This window comes from Protopterus annectens, chromosome 2.part1 (genome assembly GCF_019279795.1).
Source record: "Protopterus annectens isolate FY-2018-M chromosome 2.part1, PAN1.0, whole genome shotgun sequence".
NCBI classification, from domain to species: Eukaryota; Metazoa; Chordata; order Ceratodontiformes; family Protopteridae; genus Protopterus; species Protopterus annectens.
In genome coordinates this window covers 956,041,619-956,060,492 of record NC_056729.1, presented here as the reverse complement: position 1 = coordinate 956,060,492, position 18,874 = coordinate 956,041,619, and the positions used below count along the sequence as shown (strand labels likewise).

Genomic DNA, 18,874 nt, shown 5'->3' with positions numbered 1-18,874 from the left:
TCATGTCTCCTTGCTGCAATGAAACTGAAATATAACATCTCTTTTATGACGTAGTTATAAAACAATTTAATTTCAACTATTTTACTGAAGTTTTGCAAGTTAACCTTCTATGTGTCAGTTCCCACTGTTAAAATATGTACATTTACACTATTACAATAGTTTATTTACATTTCTGTTCTTTTCCAGTAGGGTGCACTGTGAATATATCTTTAAGCTTGGTACTGTACAAACCCTTTTCACGTACACTTCTGTACCAGCAGTTTAATATATATCTAGCGTTTCTAATACATTTGTAAAACAAGCATATGAATCATGTTGACATTCACAAATGACATATGATTATTTACAAAATTCTCTCATCAAGGCATCCTGGCCATACATGGTGCTAAACATTGTTGGCAGGGGTTATAGATAGCAGTGGAAAGACCAGTCATCTCTGTTTATAGGGGTTCTCCTCATCTTCTTGACTAGATCTTGTTATTCTCTCCTATACTCCAGCAAATACTGGACTCAGGGGTCATAGAACATATCCCTAATTCAGAAGGAATAATATGTTTCTACTCCAGAATTTTCTTGCTTCCCAAGAAAGAGCAGTAGTGGAGACCAGTGCTAGACCTTTCTTTTCTTAATATGTTGTCAAAGTCCCCAAGTTCAAGATGCTCACCCTGCAGACAGTGCATTCTCTGTTGCCAGACAACTGCTTCATGGTGACCCTGGACGGAAGGGTGCCTATCATCATATCAGGAGATATCTGCGATTTGTTGTGCCTGGTTCACACTGTCAGTTATTTGTTTTGCCCTGATCTATCCACTGCACCGTGAGTGCTCACCATATGCCTTGCTCCAATAGTGGCCCACTGTCAGATTCTGGGCATTCACATTTTTCAGACTTGGATGACTTGCAGATCTGTACACTCTGTGTCCCATTGTTTGGAATTGATAGAGAAGGTTTCAACCCTACTCTCTCCCATCTGGGGTTCAAGTTGAACTTAAATATCTAATGTCATCTCTGACACCTTCACAAAGACTCATCTTTCTGGGGTGCTTTATTGATTTCAATAAGAGAATGGCCTTTATGCCCACCCAAAGACAAGATCATAATTCTCCAAGAGGAATGTCACCTCAGTGAGAAAATTCCTAAACATTATTGGTCTGATGATGGCCCTCATTCTCGTGATACCATTGGCCTGTCATCACATGAGAAAAATTCAATGATATGTCTGAAATTGTTGGGCCCAGCACCTTCATTCTCTTGAGTCCCAGTTGCCAGTGCTGCCCTTCATCAGATAAGAGTTACAGTGCTGTTGAGAACAGTTGAGTATCAGTCCAAGGCTTCCTTTCTTCCCTATGGTGCCAGTGCAGTCTGTCCAGACAGATTCGTCTGACTTGGCCTGGGGAGCTGTGTCAATGGGAATGAAAGTGCAAGCCACTTGGAGGCCCAAGGATGCACAGATCACATCAGTAATAAGGAGATTTTGGCAATGAGTTATCCCTTGAAAGTCCTTCACTACCTTTGGACTCTGGGTCCTCTTATAGTTATTACAGACAGCCCCAAAGTGATGTGGTACCTCAACAAACAAGGGAGTACAGGGTCTTACCCTCTGTGTCAGTTGGCAGTGATAGCTCTGCTCACTGATTCATAAGGTACTTCTGAAAGTTCAAAGAGAAATGCCAAAGATAATTGTGGAGACTCCATATTGGCCCAGGAAATTCTGGTTCTCCCTGTTAATAGTATTGGCCAAGAAAAATTACCTCAGACTTCACACACACACTGGACCTGTTCAGACAGTCTCAGGGATGACTTGTGCACTTCAATTTGGATAAACTTGAGATGATAGCCTGGATGATTCAATCTTGACTTTGTTTAGGTACTTAATCATAAGGTTGTGCAGCAGGTATTAACAGAGGCCAGAAAACCAGCTATTAGAAAATCTTATGTTTACAAATGTATGAGGTTTTCTAAGTGGTATCTAAATGGAAACAGAGGGTCCATTGATGTTAATATCTCTCTGGTCTTGAAATATTTGTGTGAATGACTTCAGGATGGCTTATTGTATGCGTCCTTTGAGACTCATTTAGCTGCCATTTCTGCTTTTCTGCCAATGGAGCCTTCTCTTTCTTCATCTCATTTGGTAAAACACCTCATGAAAGGGGTATTGCATATGAGACCCCCTCACAAGCACATTCCTCTCACGTGGGACTTGGATTATGCTCTTGAAAAATTGACCTTATCACCTTTTGAACCAGCAGTTTACACTGTTCTCAAGTTCTTAATCTGGAAAACTGTTTTGCTTATTGCTGTGATATCTGAAAGACAAATTGCTGAGCTTCAGGGTCCCATGGTGGGGCAACCTTAACTGATTTTCCACAGGGATAAGGTTCTGTTATGCATTTATCCTTCTTCCATGCCAAAAGTGGTCTCAGAATTTATTCCCAATCAGTGTATTAAGAACTTATGTAACTATACTTTTCACTACTTGCATCATGCTGCATATGGAGATGACCTTTACTGTTTCTCATTTTCTAGTCAGTTTGCACTATTTCTCACACACCCCCCCCCCCCATTTATTCCCTATTTTTGAAATGTGGATGTATACACTGATGTTCTCACTACACAGATGGATCCATTTATGGAAGGCGACACAGAAGTTTAGAATGTCAAAAGAAGTAGAAGTATATGCTTGCATCCCTGTCAGTAGTATTTTTTACCCCCCCCACACACACACACACACACACAAGAACAAGTCTGAAGGCTTCTCTACCTGTACCCATTCATTCCATTGTCGCAAGACTTGGGAATTCTCAGGTGAGGTGAGAACCTAAAAGCATATTCTTTCCTGCCCAAGAATCCCTCTATGAGGTGTTGCACTAGTATTCCAGAGCTGGGTGATAGGGAATGGGCCAGCTTACCTACCATCTCCCCTGTGGTGACTGTTCTGAGCTTATGCTATGGCTGTCCTGTAAAGGGAGATATGCCTCCACATATTGCATTCCCCTTGGCTCGATGTGTGATTTGCACCCAGTAGTTTGGGCTCGATAGACTCAAACTCAATGGGTTATACACCTAGTGTTCCCATTAGATGTCATCCATGTGGTGATTGAGAGCTGCTGCCTCCACCCACCTCATTCCACACCCACAAGATAATTAAGCCACCAACATTGCTCACTCCCATCCTCTCTCCACCAGCTAATGCAAACATTCAAGCAGCTTTTTCAAACTTTTGTCACCTGTGATGAAAGTCAAGGATTTATCCCTGTATGCTACAGAGCTGGCTCTTTCTCTGTAGTACTAATTTTGAGATATACCACATTTTCCTTTCACATCACAGTCAAAATAATGTATCCAATGTATTTTGTTTTTTTATGTCACTATCAGCATTATTTTATAGCTGTTTTTGCCTGATAGTCCACAGATCAGCTGGAAGTATCATGTGCTGGACTCCATTAAATATATAGATGTTATGTTAATTAGGTGTCCCCTTTTTCTACAAGGGCTCTGTTCCTGATTTGTGCACTGCAGATTGAGGTGTATTCTGAAACTTTTTTCCGTAAAATTTTCCTCCATCCTTTATGTAGTCTTAGAGGGGCACCCTTCCCAGCACCTACCCACTGACAACCTCAGCTTTAAAATAAAATATGTTTCCATTGTTTTACTGATCTCTTATTCTTTCTTCACATTTTATTTATTTATTGACCTTTATTTACTGGGAAAGACTGCCTGGGTAATAAATACCCACTTTCAGAGCAGGTCCATGGAAACAAGCTCCAGAGAGTTAAATAACATCAAATAAAACACTAACAATAAAATAATAATAAAACAAAGTAATTAAAAAAATGCACATATACCGTTTGATAGTGGAATACAGGTCTATATTAATTCATCGAAGGTACAGTTCAGCGAATCTTTTTTCATCAAACCCTAACCATCGAACGTTCATTTCAGCAAACATTCTTACTGAAAAAAAATTAGACAGGGGAAACTAAGCACTTGGCCAAAATAACATAGGAACAGACACCACAGTATGTAAAATCCACCAAAGTGGAGTATTTTGATCCCACACCCCCCAATGTGGGGATCTGCATCCCCCACACCCCCTACCTATGTTATATCTGGTTATACGAAAAAGATGATGAAAAAATATGTGCTGGTATTATACCAGCACATATTTTTTCGTCCTCTTAGGGTTGCCAGATTCTTGACTGGCCGGGTCGGGACAAAAGGTCTTTCACACTAGGTGAAGACAAAAAAAAAAAAAGTCTTTAATCTTTAATGCGGAACATCACAGTTCCGCATTAAAGACAAGTAGCTCTGTGTTTTGCGATTTTTCATTGGCTCGTATGCCGGTATACAAGACAATCAAAAACTTGCATAGCAGACCCTCTTCTGTTCAATGCAGAACATCAAGCAGTTCCGCACTGAACAGAGCTCCATTTTATGATTTTTTTTGATTGGCTCGTATACCGGTATACGAGCCAATCAAAAAAAAAAAAAAAAAAAAACAAAGTAGAGGAAATAGGGACATCTGTTTTTTGAAAATTCTGCGATTTGTCTGGGTTATTCGCAGAATTTTCAAAAAACGCCCGGACAGGAGCCCAAAAAGAGGATGTGTTCAGGGAAACCCAGATGTATGGTAACCTTACCTATATATGCCAACTCCAAGGTTGCACTGCAGTGGGGAAAAGGGCAAATTTGTGTTGTTGGCTAACTGTTGCCTTTCCCTACGTAAAGTTTTGCAGATATGAACATTCGCTGAAATGAACATTCGATGGTTATGGCTCGATGAAGAATGGTTGGCTGAAGTGAACCTTTGATGAATTAATGTAGACCCAGTGGAATACATAGGATTTAAAAATGCATGAGCTAACACCAGTGATGTAAAAATAAATAAAAAAGATGACAAATATGATAATCAATATATAGAAAAGTGTTAGAAGTATAGTCTTCTATGCTAGGAAATAAAAAGATACAGGTCCATCCTAAGTAGGAAAAGGGCACGTACTGAAATGCATAGATAGTATGATGAGAGGTTATCTTCTGGGTAATTATGATCATGTGATACTGCATCATTAATTGTTCAGACCCTTCCACCCCCTACCCAAATTGTGACATGACTGGCTGTTGTGAATTTCGAGGGACTAAAAATGTTAAAGTATTGCTGAATAGGGGGAATCTGATAGAACAATTGGAAAAGATCAACTGCAGAATGCTAAGCAGAAAATAAGGGATTACCTTGATAACATGCACAAGTTTAGAAAGATTGCTGTTAAGTAACTGATGTGAAGTTGTTCTATCTTGCCGTTCATTCTTATCCTTGTCTCCGACTTGGCCAAATGCAAAAGCTCGAGGTCTTCAACCAGTTCGTGGCCTACTCCCTATCCCATGATGCACTGGTGCTTCCCATAGATCTCGTTTGCCACTGCAACAGATCGGGAGTGCTTCACTAAGCTCTAGCCAGTCAGACTTTTATATTTGATATTTTCTCAATATTTACTTAAAATTTTGTCTTAGAGTAGTTAGGTATTGTAGTGAATAAGTTTTATCTTGTTATATTATAGCTAGTTAGTAATTTAGTCTAAGTGTGTGTGTGCTAGTAGTTTGTTTTAGGCCTTTAATATCTCCCTACCCTAGTAATTTAATTATCTAGTGTTATTCACAGCCTATTATATTTCAAGGCTTGTTTGGTGTTCATTTCTTTCGTGTGCTGAGGAACCTGTTTAAGGGTTCATTGCTGTTGTGTTTCCAAGCCCAAGCTTTAGGACTTAGTAGTTAGCTAGTAGTTTAATTGTTCTTTGGTGTGTTTTACAAGGATATTTCTTTATACAAGGCTAAATACTGTAAGTTTGTATGTTTGTTTGCTATAGGTGCTGTCTGTGTGACATGTCTCAACAACAAAAAGAGGTTAAGCAATCCAAGTCTGGGTTGAAGAAGTGCTCCAAATGTAGGCAAAAAATGTCTGTAACAGATGGACATTCTACTTGTGTTTATTGTTTAGAAGGAGTTCATCTCCAAGATGACTTCTCTATATGCCACTCGTTTAGTGCTAGGGTGTTGCTTGAGCGTAAAATGAAATTGATTGATAGAGGTCTTTTAAAATCCTCTTTTCAACAGGAACTGGACAAAGACAACCATGACAAACTTTCTAAATCTTCTTCTGGATCATTGGAGCCGAGAAAGAGTCCGTCGACCAGCAAATCCAGAATGGAAAAGTCTTCAACATCGGCTCCACCACCTTTGGAGGCAACTGTTGTTACAGGTAGGAGCTGGTTCCCAGTATTTGAGCTGGTGTCTCCTACTTTTAAGTCACCAATATTGCAGTCATTGGCTTCATCCATTCTGTCTTCTCAGTCTTCAAGCAGGCTGTCAGACATGGATGTGGATCGTGTGGTGCAGAGGCTTCTGCAGACACCGGCGCTGGTCAAAATCCTATCCGGACCGATCCCTGGGACTTCGGAACTGACAAAAACCCGTCCATCTTCTTCTGGTCCTCCTCCGATCCAACTCGAGGCTTTGGAGCTGGAGTGCTCGGAGGTGATGATTGTGGAGCCATCGGAACCAATGTCTGCTTCAGGTCTATCGGTTCCGACTACCCTGACATCTTTAGTGCCGACTGGAGGGTCTAGGGGCTGGCACTCACCGATTGGGTCTGCCTCTCGGGGCCTTGGCTTGGTTGAGCTCGGCTCCTACCTCAGGCTCAGAGCCCATAGTTCTGGTGCCTAGGAAATCTCCTATTTCTTCGGATCTGGAAGTTTCTTTGTGTTGGGACAGAGGGGCATTCAATGTCATGAGGAGGGTGTTGTCAACTCTAACAACCACACCATCAAAACTAGCAGCTGCTTCCCCTAAAGCACTGATGTCTACCTCTACATCACACATCCCTCTAAAGCGTAGAGGCCCTGAGCCTTAGGAAGCCCCATTAGGTGAACCTTGCTCTTCCGAGACCTATCCAGAAGCTCCCACTGAAGAGGTTCCCAGGAAGACACTTTGCAAGAGGAAGCACCTGGACTCCCCACAGGAATCCGTCAATTCAGATACTGACTTAGTTGAGTCAGAAGGGCCCCCATGGTCCCCCTCGGAAGATATCTCCTTCGCAGATGTCCTGGAAATTCTTAAGCAGAGGGGTGGCTGGAAAGTCCATTAACCCTACTGATGATGAGTCAGTCCTCCTGAAGGCTTTTGGATGTCAGCCCTCCAACACTTGAGTGTCTTGTCTTCACCCTTTGATGAGCTGATTGAGCTAATCTCTCGAAGGGTGTGGGAGTCTCCGGATACCATAGAGCCTGTCCCTAGGAGGCCTAATAAATTTATAACTTCCCCCCTGGACAAGACCTTCCTGACCAAAGGAGTGCCCGTTGATGCTATGGCGGTGGCAGCAGCCACCAAGAAGAAACTGTCAGAAACTTCTATGTCTGTCCATCCTCCTAATAAGGATTCTAGGATTATGGACAGATATGGTAAGTGGATTTAGTTCAGCGACATTTGCTCTCCAATCACTGAACTATCTAATGCACTTTACTAGGTTGCAAAGAGATCTCCAGAAAGAAGTAGGAGATACTCTATAGGGTTCTGCAGCTATGGAGGTCTCAGAGAAGGTAACTTCCCAGCTCACTAATTCTCTTGTAAACTCTTCCATGTGTCTGGTCTGGTATGCAGTTGATGGAACGAGTAGGGCAGCGGGTACAGGAATTGCTCTTAGGAGACATTCCTGGATACAGTTATGTTCCTTGTGGAGCCCTTTAAGTCATCCTTTATTAACACCTCTTTCAATGGCTCATCTCATTTTGGACCCAAAGTGAAAGAAACACTTAGGAGTGAGCAGCATGGAAAGACTGCCTGCCATCGGAGTCAGTTTTTCCACCCCTACCAGACCTTACCCCAAAGGTCAGAAGGGAGGGAAGATGTGGTTCCATAAAACTCAAGGAGCTTTCCCGGACACTCGTTATGAACCCCCCTCTAGAGGCAGAGGAGGGGGTAATAATGGAAGATGCCACCCACGTGGCAGAGGGGGTCCACAGAATCAGGGCAACAGAGACCAGTTCTCTGGGAAACCCTATCAGCACTCCTGAGAGGAGGCCAGCCTGTCCATCTCTGGAGGCAGTCGAGGAACGCTTTTCTTTGTACCCAGATGCCTGGCTAAAAATAACAAAAGACAGCTGGATACAAAGCATCGTATCCAGACACACTTAATTCCCTTTGTCACTCTCCCCGTATAAGAAAAATCCCAGACGTTCCACCCAGTCACAGGGAACAAGTAGCCACAGAAATTCAAAGGTTGCTGGAAAAACGAGTCATCCAACCAGTTCTAGCAGACCAGAGAGGATCTGGAACTTACTCAAGGTTCTTTTTAGTTCCAAAGAAAACAGGGGACTGGAGGCCCATGGATCTCGGCAGAATAAACAAGTCGGTAAAAGACAAAATTCCAGATGGTCACACTACAGTCAATACTTCCCTTTTTAGGGAAAGACAATTGGATGTGCTCGATAGATCTCCAGGATGCGTACTACCACATAAAAATGGACAAACCATCCAGGGATCATCTACACTTCTGGATGGTAGCCAGTCATTATCAGTTTCGCGTACCACCCTTTGGTCTTACTACAGATCCCAGAATGTTCACCAAATGCATGGCAGTAGTCACGGCTCACCTGAGACGTTTGGGATTCTAGGTGTTTCCATACCTAGATGACTGGCTCCTCACTGCTATCACCAGGCATCAACTCATTCAAGCAAGGGACACAACTTTGAACCTCTACAGTCAGTTGGGTTTTAACATAAATTCAGAAAAATCTGCCTTGCCGCCATCTCAACATACTGTTTTTATAGGAGCAGAACTAAATACCATTACCATGACCTTAAGCCTTCCACTAGAAAGAGTTTGTGTTCTATGAAAACAGGTCCTGGACCTGCTCCCGAGAGAAAAAGCCCCAGTTTCAATGGTACTCAAATTGTTGGGGACAATGATGGCAGCAATCATTGAGATTCCTTTAGATCAGATGCATATGCGTGTACTGCAATGGCTCTTGTTTACGCAATGGTCTTTTCAAGAACTTCCAGTGTCACACAAAATCATAACAAATTCATGCAAGAAGAACCTTCAAGTGGTGGCTGACATCTCACCAAGTAAATCTGAGTTGCCCCTTTGTTCTACACACTCCTATAGCCATGGTGACCACGGACACCTCCCTGATAGGGTGGGGGAGGCATTATCAGGGAAGAACAGCCCAAGGCACATGGACAAAACATGAGGCTCATCTGCATATCAATGACCTGGAAATGAGATCAGTACTTCTAGCATTGCAGTCCTTTCAAGACTCTCTCCCTTTGGGTACTATTGCAATTCAGACAGACAATATGTCAGTGGTGTGGTACGTAAACAAACAAGGAGGAACCAGATCTTATTCCCTATGATGAGAGGTCCTTAGAGTATGGCAGTGGGCAACTTCCACCCAGTGCTTTCTGATAGCAATGCACATCCCATGGAGATCCAATATGATAGCAGACAAACTGAGCAGGGCAATTCTGTTGCCTCATGAGTGGTCCCTAAAGGAAGAAGTAGCGGAAAGGATATTGCACAGATGGGACCAGCCTTGCTGCGATCTCTTAGCAACTCCAACAAACACAAAATGCAGCAGCTACTTTGCCCTAATCCCCCCTCCGGGGGATGCCCCAAGGGATGCACTTGTACACAACTGGCCCCTGGGTCTCCTTTATGCCTTCCCGCCTTTCCTTCTGATACCCAGAGTTTTATAGAAAGTTAAGGCTCTGGGAAGGACCATCATTTAAATAGCCACTAAATGGCCTTGTCAAATTTGGTTCCCCTTCCTCCACCCTCATCTATTGGAAGAACCTTGGATTCTGGACCCAGTTCCAGATCTTCTGACTCATTCATCAGGGGCTTTCCAGTCTTCTCTTCAGTCCCTCAAACTGACAGCTTGGGTGCTCCAATTCCAAACATATCCAGGATTCACAACCTCTCAGCTGCTGCTCAGCATATTTTAACATCCTCTCATAAATCATCTACCAGGAAGTTATATCTTGGTAAATGGAAAAGGTTTTCTGTATGGGTGTCTCAGAACATACCTGGCTTCAATTTCATCCATTCTGGAGTTTTTGACTAAACTTTTCAGTGAAGGAGCAGCTGTGGCTACCATTAGAGTTCAATTGGCAGCAATTTCTAACTTTCATCTTGGTGAGCAGGGTTCTAATATCATGTCAGATAGACTCTTTAAAGCCTTTCTCAGGGTACTGTTCATTTGAGACCACCCATCAAAACTCCAGCTGTGCCATGGAATCTAAATGTTGTTCTTTCCTGAATAATCCTACCCCCTTTCGAACCAGCCTCATCTTGTGACTTGAAATATCTATCATGGAAAACCATATTTTTAATAGCTATTACTTCTGCTCAGAGAGTTTCAGAGTTACATGCCTTGTCCATTAAAACCCCTTATTTGATTTTTTATAATGAACGAGTCTTGCTCAGAACTAATCCATAATTTTTACCTAAAGTTTGCACGGGGACAAATCTCAACCAATCTATTGAATTGCCCATTTTTTTCCCTAAATACACTAATAAGATGGAACATATGCTGCACAAGCTTGATGTTGACAGACAAATTTGATTCTATTTAGACAGGACCAAACATTTCAGGAAAACAGAACAGCTCTTTGTCTCCTTTTCAGAGTCTAAAAAAGGTGCTCCAGTGGCGAAAACCACTTTATCAAAATGGTTATCAGATTGTATTTGCTTCAATTACAGTTCAGTGAATGCACCATTACAACAGAAGATAAAGGCCCACTCTACTAGAGCTGCATCAGCCTTTACTGCTAAATTACCATTAGATACTATTTGTGCAGCAGCTACTTGGTCAAGGCCTCATACCTTCATCACTCATTACAAAGTAGACAAGACCTCCAGGGACAGGGCTTCCTTTGGTTCCACTGTCCTGAAGAACATTCTCCCATGAGCCACCTGAGAAAGATGGTGCTTGGGATGCTACCCATAGAACAACTTCACATAAAGAAGTTATATACTCACCATAATGTTCCATGTGAGTTATTAATCTCACCTTCATTCTTGCATCCTACCCACCAAGCCCCTACCAGTTTCTTGTGGACCGAGAAGTTGAAACAAGTCTGGGTTGTCTTTAGTCCATATCTACTGTATTCTTGGATACTATTTTTTTGTTGTTGGCGGAAGGGGGAGGGACTTATCTAGTCAGTTTAGTTGGCAGCAAACAAGATCTGAGGGAAGCACCAGTGGATCATGGGATAGGGAGTAGGCCATGAGCTGGTTGAAGACCTTGAGCTTTTGCATTTGGCCGAGTCAGAGCAAAGAATCGGCGCTGAACCCATCAGTAGGAATGAAGGTGAGATGAGCAACTCCCATGGAACGTTATGGTGAGTACATAACTTCTTTTTTTTTTTGATAATAACACTACAACACAAAAACATTTAGCTTAATGACTTAGGCAACAGAAAGTAGAAATGGCTGTCACCAAGCTTAGGGAGCTTATAACAAGGTAGGTAACGAGATCTTGTAGAAGTATTAGAAGTACTTTGGAAATTCTATAAAAGTCTGTATAAAGCAGAGAAATATGGAAATTAAGAAAAGATACAAATGGAAATGTTTATGGAAGAATTAAATATGTCAAGGTTAGAGGTAGATATGGCTCAATTACTAATGGTTCGGATAGGAGGAGATAAGATAAAAAATTGTGATGTATAAACTAATCAGGTCTATATCATAACATCGAAAGGATCAAATATCGAATGGCTGAAACATCGAAATTGCCATTCATCGATTTATTTTTTGTGCGATTGCAGTACAGTGAAGATTGGGGAATTTTGCCCTTTCCTCACTGTAGTGCGATCTCAGAGTTGGTATATATAATTAGTGGGACATGTGGGGGGGTGCAGCCCTCCTACAAAAGCAATTTCAATGAACGGCAATTTCGATATTTCAGCCATTCGAGATTTGTTCCTTTCGATGTTATGACATAGACCCAACTAATCTACAGGAAAGTTCCCAGAAATAGGTGGTATTCCTGTGGAAGTTTGGAAACTAGGAGGGAAAAAACTGATAAAGATCTGGAAGGTTTTGTTCAGCAGTATTTTAAAAGGAGGAGAAGTTTCAACATCCTGGAAGAAAGCAGTGGTAGCTATAATACCTAAAGAGGGTAAAGATCCATTGGACCCAGTTTCGTACAGGCCCATTTCAATACTAAATCAAGATTATAAAGTATTCATATCTATAATGGCTAAAAGAATGACAAAAGTAATGTCAAAATTGATGGATATTGATCAGTGTGGTTTTGTGGAGGGGATGCAAATATTTGACAACATTAACGATCCAGAGGGAAGCAGAATGTAAGAAAATACCATTGTTGTTGGTGGGTCTTGATGCAGAAAAAGCATTTGACAGAGTAAGCTGGGACATTATGAGCAGGGCAATGGAAGCATTTGCATTTCTTGAAAAAATTATAACATTGATTAGGAGGATATATGAGGGATCGGATGCAAAAATTAAAGTGGGTGGGGTCCTCTCTGATAATTTCTGCTTGAGCAGAGGAACCAGGCAGGGGTGTATTCTTTCCCCTTTGTTATTTGCATTATATTTAGAATCACTGCCAAAGAAAATAAGGGACTCAGAAATTCAAGGATGTAATTGGTATGGTAGTCAAGAAAAGCTGGCTTTATTTGCAGATGATATTATTTTATACCTTACAAAACCAGGAGGAGGCATTACAGTGTTGTGGAACATTTTGAGACACTTTCATTTCTTTTTGGGAAACAAAATTAATATAGCTAAAACAAAGGCAGTAGTGGTAAATTATGTACTCACACACAAATTGGTTCAGCAATATCCTTATTTATGGGAACATTATAAAATTAAGTATTTAGGAGTATGGATTAAATGATTTTGGTGTGGCAGCTAAGGATATATGGGAAGAGACTAAACAAAAGGTAATACAAAAACTGAGAAAATGGAAGCTTTGTTGTATGGATATGGATAGTAAGATAAACGCAGTCAAAATATTTTTAGTCCCTTTAGTCTTGTACACAGGTGAGGCATATTTTTATCAATGAGAGGTGAAGTTGTGGATAGCAATTAACAAAGGACTGAAGGACTTTATCTGGAACGGGGAGATGGCAAGAATCAAGTGGGATAAGCTGATTCTTCTAGTAGAACAGGGCAGATAGGAAATTCCCAATTTGAAGGTGTATTTTCAGAGCTACACAGTTAAGGCTACTATAAATAGCACAAGCAGAAAATTATAATTCAGAATAGAAAGGGATGATGTTGAAATAGGGGGAAGCTCAAGAAACATGGAGACACTGGAAGTCTGGATGCAGGTCTTTAAGGAGAATAACAATAATTACATTGAAACTGGGGGAAGCTCAAGAAACAAGGAGAGACTGGGATTTTGGATGCAGGCCTTTGAAGAGATAAACAATAATCATACAGAATATTATCTCCATGAAGTAGCAGAGGGTATTCTAGGAGCTGAGCCAACACAGGGATGAAGAAAGGAGATTCTGCCAATAGGGATGACTATAATTAGGGATACAGATGACAGGCAAGAGGGGGGCTGGAATTTATTGGAGAGAACTGGCAGAGGGAAAGATGATAGAATGGGAAGATGCCAAGAATTTGTTTGAACTGTATGTTAGAGATTGCCTTCCCTGTCAAGGATTGCTATCAGAGTATAGGCAAAGAGAAAGAAATGGGCGAGGGGGGGGGGTTCCTAATCAAAGGACCAGCACTGGTAGAGTGTTTGGTAGAATCTAGAACAGAAACTGACATTAAAAAAGGAATAATTAGTACAGCATATAAAATATTGAATGATTACTAGGAAGGGTGGTGGGGTAGCTGTACTCTATAAAAATGCACTAGATGTTACTACGGCCTCCCTACAACCACCCCAGTTTAATAATGCAGAAATTCTTATTACCACACTAAAGATTAACAATAACAAATGCATAAACACTGTCTGCATTTACATTCCCCCAGGTAATAATACAAACACCCTAGAGGACATCCTCCAATGGTTATCCAGTACCTACCCTGAAGAAATTATGGTGCTTGGAGATTTTAACATTGATTAGAACACATGTTCCTCAGAATCTCCTACAACCCATGTCAACCTACACAGTTTTACGCAGCTCATATCCTCCCCCACCAGAATAGGCAAACCCAATAAAGTATCCTAGATTGAGACCCTCCCAGATAACCTAAGTGACCACTTAATTAGGTACATTATCAAGCACACGGTGAACAACCCCCACCAGACCCCATTTAAAACCATCAGAAATAATAAGAACTTCAACTCCACCAATTTTCAAAATGAACTTAAAGCTTGCAGTTGGTCAATCCTAAAGCACCTTTCACTGGACAATGCAGTAGCATACTTTAATTCCGTATCCCTTACTATTCTTCATTCTCACACTCCTGCTTGCTCCATTAGAACCAAAACAAAAACTGCCCCATGGCTATTAAAAGAGACCAAATCTAAAGTCATTGCTAGAAATAAGGCATGGGACAAATGGTGTGCCACAAAAGACCCACTAGATCAACTCAGATACCGACAGCAAAGGAATCACACAAAAAAATCTATTATACTAGACAAAAAACTTCCACTACCATCTTCAACAAAAACATCACAACAAACCTCAAACATTTTGGGTAAGGAATAAACAAACTTCTTTACCCAGGACAGTCCTCCACTCCTACCCTGTTTGCTTCCAACCATAAATCCCCGGAGGATATTGCAAATACCTTCAATAGTTTCTTCACAGAGACTATCCAATCCCTAGCCACCCAACTGGCACCCAGCTGCTCCAACCTAAATTCTGCCACAGCCAATACCCCACTCTCCCTTAGCTTTCAACATTTTCTACATCACTTATCAGATCTCTAATTAAGAAATTAAAACCAACTACTCTACCAGCTGATCTCATCCCACCAGAGTATTTGCAAAAAGCAGCAGATGGCATAGCATACCTCATCTCCATCATAATCAACAGAACCTTATCTGAAGCTCCCATCCCCTCCATTTGGAAAATATCTCATGTAATGCCACTCCATAAAGGTGGCAGGTCCTTTGAACTGTCAAACTTTAGACCCATAGCTATTCTGTCATCACTGGCTAAAATTATGGAGAAGTGTGTCCATAAACAACGTATGCGTTATCTTACCCAGAATAAGCTGTTGGCTAACTCTCAGCACATTTTTAGGGCCACACCACAGTACCACATCAGCCCTCCTGTCCTTCTCTAACACCATAAACCATAACTGGAATAATAGCAATCTTTCCTCAGCCCTCTTTTTAGCTTTGTCCAAGGCCTTCGATATGGTCAACCACCAAATACTCATGCGCACCCTTAAGTCATTCTCACTAAATAGCCATGCATTTCACTGGTTCCAATCTTACCTGTGTGGTAGACAACAAGCTGTCCTATGGCAGGACAAACTATTAACTTGTCTACCCATCACTATAGGTGTCCCCCAGAGCTCCATACTAGGACCCCTTCTTTTCTCTCTCTTTATTAATGACCTTCCCACTCTCATCCCAATTGTTACCTGTATCCAGTATGTGGATGACTCCACCTTGATTTGTTCAGCCACCTCCCCAACAGATCTAATGACATTAACCCAGAATACTTTCAATATATTTGAAAAATGGCTCTCTAACCGTCAGCTGATATTAAACCCTAACAAAACAAAGTTGCTTCTTTTCTCCCTCACTTATAAGTCTTCCTCACTACTCTTTACCATAAAATCTAGTAATGGTACCATTATCTCCCCAGATGCGCAAACCAAACTCTTAGGCGTCGCAATAGACAACACCCTCAAATTTGATATCCATGTCAATCAAACTATCAAAACCATTAACAAAAAACTTGGCTAACTCTATAAGATCAAACCTTTCCTTACTCCATTTGCTAGGACTGCTGTTACTAGTTCCCATCTGCTCTCCACTCTTCTCTATGCCTCTCCTCTACTCACTAATTTGAACAAATACTCTCTTTGCAAACTCTCCAGCTGTTTTAACTATATTGGTAGATTTGCAACAGACACGGCCTGTAGGACCCACCACTGCACAGCCTAAATCTTCTGGGGTGGCTAGAATGGCCTAGCCTACTTCAGTACAACCAGCTTATAATTACCCATAAAGTTCTCAACCACCCTGATAATACGCATGCACTTAAAAATATCATCAACCCTTATAGCAACCTGAGGTCACTTTGCTCTTCTAATAAACTACTGGTTCAAACATCCAAAATCAACAACTCTGCTGGGGACTCGCTGTTTGCTAACTCTTTTGGCAAAACGTGGAACTCTGTCCCTGCTGATCTTGCTCTTGAACCCTGTCTTACTCGGTTCAAAAAAAGCCTCAAGCTATACTTAAAAACTCACTAGCCATGTCCTTGTACAAGACCTGACTTGATCCTCCTCTATAGTCTGTAATCATGTTACATTGCCTAGTCAATTTGTCAACCCTGTTTTAAAAATGTATGTATTAATTGCTTGCTCAACTGGGGCCTGTAAACTGTGTATAACTTGTAATCATTTTGTGATTTTTACTATATGTTCTACCTTGGAGCTTTTCTCCCCAGGCCTCCACTGAAAATGGACATGTATTCAATCGGACTAGCTCGGTCAACAAATGTAAAATAAATAAATAATCTGTAGGAATCAATCAGAGGCAGTTGGAATGGACTGGGAAGAGAGACTGGATAAGCTATTCACAAAGACACAATGGGAGAATATATGTATATCTCTGAAATATGCAGCAAACTCTGGAAGATTTGGGATTTTTGCTTGGAAATGACTATATGGATATTTTTATACCCAGGTAGACTCTGGAGAATTTTTCCTCAGGTAGATAGCAAATGTTGGAGGTGTGACAGGGCAGGAGGTAATTGGAAACATGTTTTCTGGGAGTGCAGTGAGTTGGTGGCTTTTAAGTATTCCCTGTGGGATGCAGTGTCAGAGATGCTGGCTGGGAAGGTTGGTGTGAAGAGGGAGATGATTTTTCTGGGCTGTGATACGGAATCGTAATTGCCTAGACATGGTAAGGCCTTGCTGTCTCTAGTTGTGTCGGCTGCCAAAAAAGCAGTTACTAGAAAATGGAAATCAAAATGTAAACCAACTGTATTAGAAGTGGTGGATATAGTAACAGAAATGAAACAACTGGAACTGAGATCTTTGGAAGAAGGTAGGAGCAAAGTACATAGGAAAAATCGGACTTGTGGGTACAATGCATACAGGGGAAGAATGAGGTTTAAAGGAAGGCAAGACTTAAATGAGCTATGTAATGTTTGACTGAAAACAATTGGTTATATTATAAGTGATGTATAATGTTTGCAACTGGGAGTGTATCAATATGTTTTATAATTTAAAATGTTTAAAACAAGGATTGTGTCGGTGTGGTTTGTTTTCATTTATGTGAAAGTATGATTGCTTATGTCGTGGTGCAGTGGTAGCATTGTTGCCTCACAGCAAGAGGTTCTCCCTTTCGATTCTCGGCTGGAGTGCGGGGAGTGCCTTCTGTGTGGAGTCTGCATGTTTACCCTGCAGTTGGGTGGGCATTCGAAAGACATGTGTAAATGGGCGTGCCTTTGTTGAAGGTTGAACGTCGAGCTGGCACCTCGGCGTTCGTGAAAATCTACTGCCAGTCATTAGCGGACCGGAGTTCCGCTGTGGCGATCCTAACCGGGAAAAGCCGAAAGACAAACAAACATGATTGCTTAAGTCATAAGTGGTGGTTTGATAAAGATGTTTATTGTTTAAAAAAAGAGGCAGAAATTGAATAATTTAATGTAATGTTGTTTAGGTTATATAATGTACAGCAATATATGTGAAGCATAATGTTTGTTAATTTTAACTTTTTTATACAGTTTGATTACTTTTATGTAAATATAAATGTGCCTATGTCACAAGTGATAATTCAATAAAGGTGTTTAAAAAATGACTGGCTGCTGTGGAAGTCTGTCAGCAATCCTTTAACAAAAAGAAATACTTCCCTTTTCTCGATGATACTGTTAACTTGTTTTTTAATTGGAGGTTGAAAGTACTGGATGCAAATTTCTCTGGGGAAGTCACTAGGAATCCCTGAACTTGCCTAGCTGGAAACTAGTGCAGATTCATCTGTTGGGTCATGTTTTGTTGCAGGAGAAACTTTAAGAATGGCAGATGTCTGTGTTCTTACTATACAAACCATTGTTACTATTTTTGTTATTTCTGTACTGTTGAATCTTTCAATGTATTAGTCTATTTCCACAGACTGGAAACATAACTGATAACAGTTAAGCATGAACTCTGGGTAGTAATGAATTATGATGACAGTACTGCAGCTGTAGAGGATTGTCTGAGGAATGTGTCTGTTAATTGAAATGTTCAGCAACTGCTTCTTTTTTGAGAGTAGAGTGCTCACAGACAACATAGTTCTAATATGTCATACAAAGATTGTTGACTTCTTCTTACATTAGTAGATTAATAGTGAATCAACTGGGGTCAGCATTTATTAAAAAGCAAAAAATTGTATTTATTTTTGTTTTATTGGGTAACTGTAGTTCAAAATGGTACTTTATTGTTTTTACTTTTCATCTGTAATTACAGGCAGTGAATGCAAACCAAAAGCATCGATATGCAGTTGGATCAAGAGATGCTCCGGGTCAGTGTCAGCTAGATATTGATATTTCTGGCTTGGTATTTACTCATCACCCCTTATTTAGTCGTGAGCATGTCCTTGCAGCCAGGCTAACACAGCTGTATGACCAGTACCTGACAAGAAGACAAAGGAATCTTGCTAACCTTCTTACCGATAAGGTAATGTTTCTTTGTTTTATAATCCGTTACTGCTTTAATTTTGTA

General features: G+C 41.0%; 1 protein-coding gene across 1 annotated transcript in view; it reads left to right on the top strand.

Annotated features, from left to right (window-relative positions):
* Positions 1 to 18,874, top strand: part of CC2D2A (coiled-coil and C2 domain containing 2A) — a 3,655,067-nt gene that overhangs the window by 709,819 nt on the left and 2,926,374 nt on the right. Inside the window, exon 11 of the mRNA XM_044062582.1 lies at positions 18,620 to 18,829. Within this exon, the coding sequence (XP_043918517.1) occupies positions 18,620 to 18,829 (210 nt within the window). The remainder of the gene's footprint in view (positions 1 to 18,619; positions 18,830 to 18,874) is intronic.